Genomic DNA, 1,901 nt, shown 5'->3' with positions numbered 1-1,901 from the left:
GAAAGAGGAATGCTGCTAAACTCAGCCCAGAGAAGCTGCTCTGCCAGCTACGGGACAGGGTGAACGTGACCATGATACAGGGATCAGATGGTCCTTTTGATACCTCTGAATGGCGGCAGTACCTACCAGGGAAAAGCCTCAATGAAACAGTGGGCCGCCTGGGTCGCTGTGCTGTTGTGTCCTCAGCCGGGTCTCTCAAGTCATCTCATCTGGGACGAGAGATAGGTTGGTATCTCTCTAGTCACATAAATTCAGATAACATTTTTTTAATAACTTACACTGAATAGAAGTAACCGGTAAGTCTCTGCTGTGGTCACAGAGGTGTTTAAAATAGGTTGAAGTAGTATCCTTGAACTTCTTCTAAAGTTAGTGAACGTTACAGCCTAGGAGGAGATGGGAGTAATGATCAGACACTCCCTGCCTCTCCGAGTGTACACACTGCACAGGGTAGGCTGCCTTTAGGATGTGCTAGATCCCAGTGCCTGCAAGCCTTAGAGGACAGCATCTACGGCATGTTGTAATGCAGTCCCTGCAAGCGCTGGCTCAGTATCAGAGCGGGGAAGAAGTGCAATGGGCTGTGCCCCGGCTGCGGAACAGTGAGAGGACGTCAGGCATGGAAAGCCATTTCATTGTTCCTACCACTGGCCTCTGAGCCTGTTCAGAAACTGGAGCACCAGTTAGTTCCACATCACAAGGTGGGGATGCTGGGAAGGTCACTGTGTAGTGTGCCCCAGGCAAACGCCGTTAACCCCTGCTGCTGTCCCAGGCTTGCGTTCCTCACGCTTGGGTCGCAGACTCCAGCCTTTCTGCTCAAGCAGTCATCTCTGCTAGTGATTCTGCAGAGTTCTGGGCGCTTACAGCCTTCAGCTGGGCAGGGTGAGTATCGAAGGATACAGGAGTGTTCAGTGTATTTATGTACGGGGTTTTTTTTCCTAATTTTGACTTGACATATTTCCATGTAGGAAAATACATGGTTTCGTTGGAGGAAGGTGCCAAAAATGTACTACATCTGACAGGCTTAAAGTGATGCTTTTGCATAGATGAGCACAACAGATTGCTGAATTATTATTATTCCTTAAACGCCGAGGAAATACTTGTTTTGTGTAATCACGTTAAGATATCAAATGAGCAATTAGTCAATGTAAGGGAGGCTGGCAGAGCAGAATGGGAGAGGCTTGTAAACAAGATCTCTTCTCTTACTGGGCTCTTGGTGTTGCTGGAGGTTATGAATTGCCAGTGGAAAGCCTGATCTGGGAAATACGGAGTGCGGCACAGCCACCTGGAGACAGGGTGCTTCAGAGAGCCAGCTACTCTGCCTGTGCAATCATTAAACACCCTTTCTAAATGCAAATTTAGGGCGTAATAATGCTTGGTGTCTGTCTGCAGTTAAATGGGGAAATTATAACCCTGTACTCCGTTGATGCAAGGTGGGTTGTGGAGTTAAGGGTCTGTAGTGGCAACTACAGAGCTTCACCTTTCTGGGGTTTGTGTGTTGGATTGGAAGAGCTTGAAACAAGGTTCACTTGTCTATGAGAATAAAGTAGCTGAGGAACTAGTCTTCATTGCCAGCAGTTACTGATCCTCCAGCATTGTTTGTGACGACAGTTTTCAAGAGAATGATCTCGAAAAGACCCAGTTCTGGACCAGGTGAGCCCTTCTGTCCTGGCAGTTCGCCATGGATCGTGGCTGCAGCTGCTGTGAGTGGTGGTCTCGTGGCCTCAGCACAGACGCAGGGAAGCTGGTCCTGCTCCTGCAGCTGAACCCTTCTGGTCATGTGAAGTGTTTCCTGTCCAAATCTAGCCAGTAGGTATGGAGAAGCTGGGGTGCCACGGTGACGGGCATGGATGCCCTCTGTGCAGCAGCAGCAGCCTGGCTCTGTGGTGTTATGGCTGTGCCAAGTC

At 49.2% G+C, this 1,901-nt stretch overlaps 1 protein-coding gene across 1 annotated transcript in view; it reads left to right on the top strand.

Moving 5' to 3' along the window:
* Positions 1–1,901, top strand: part of ST6GAL1 (ST6 beta-galactosamide alpha-2,6-sialyltranferase 1) — a 12,192-nt gene that overhangs the window by 419 nt on the left and 9,872 nt on the right. Inside the window, 1 exon segment of the mRNA XM_010077561.1 lies at positions 1–225. This exon segment is cut by the window's left edge and continues 19 nt beyond it. Coding sequence (XP_010075863.1) covers positions 1–225 — 225 coding nt within the window.

Source organism: Pterocles gutturalis, unplaced genomic scaffold, assembly GCF_000699245.1.
Source record: "Pterocles gutturalis isolate BGI_N339 unplaced genomic scaffold, ASM69924v1 scaffold1353, whole genome shotgun sequence".
Lineage (NCBI taxonomy): Eukaryota > Metazoa > Chordata > Aves > Pterocliformes > Pteroclidae > Pterocles > Pterocles gutturalis.
This window is presented reverse-complemented; position numbering and strand designations above follow the sequence as displayed.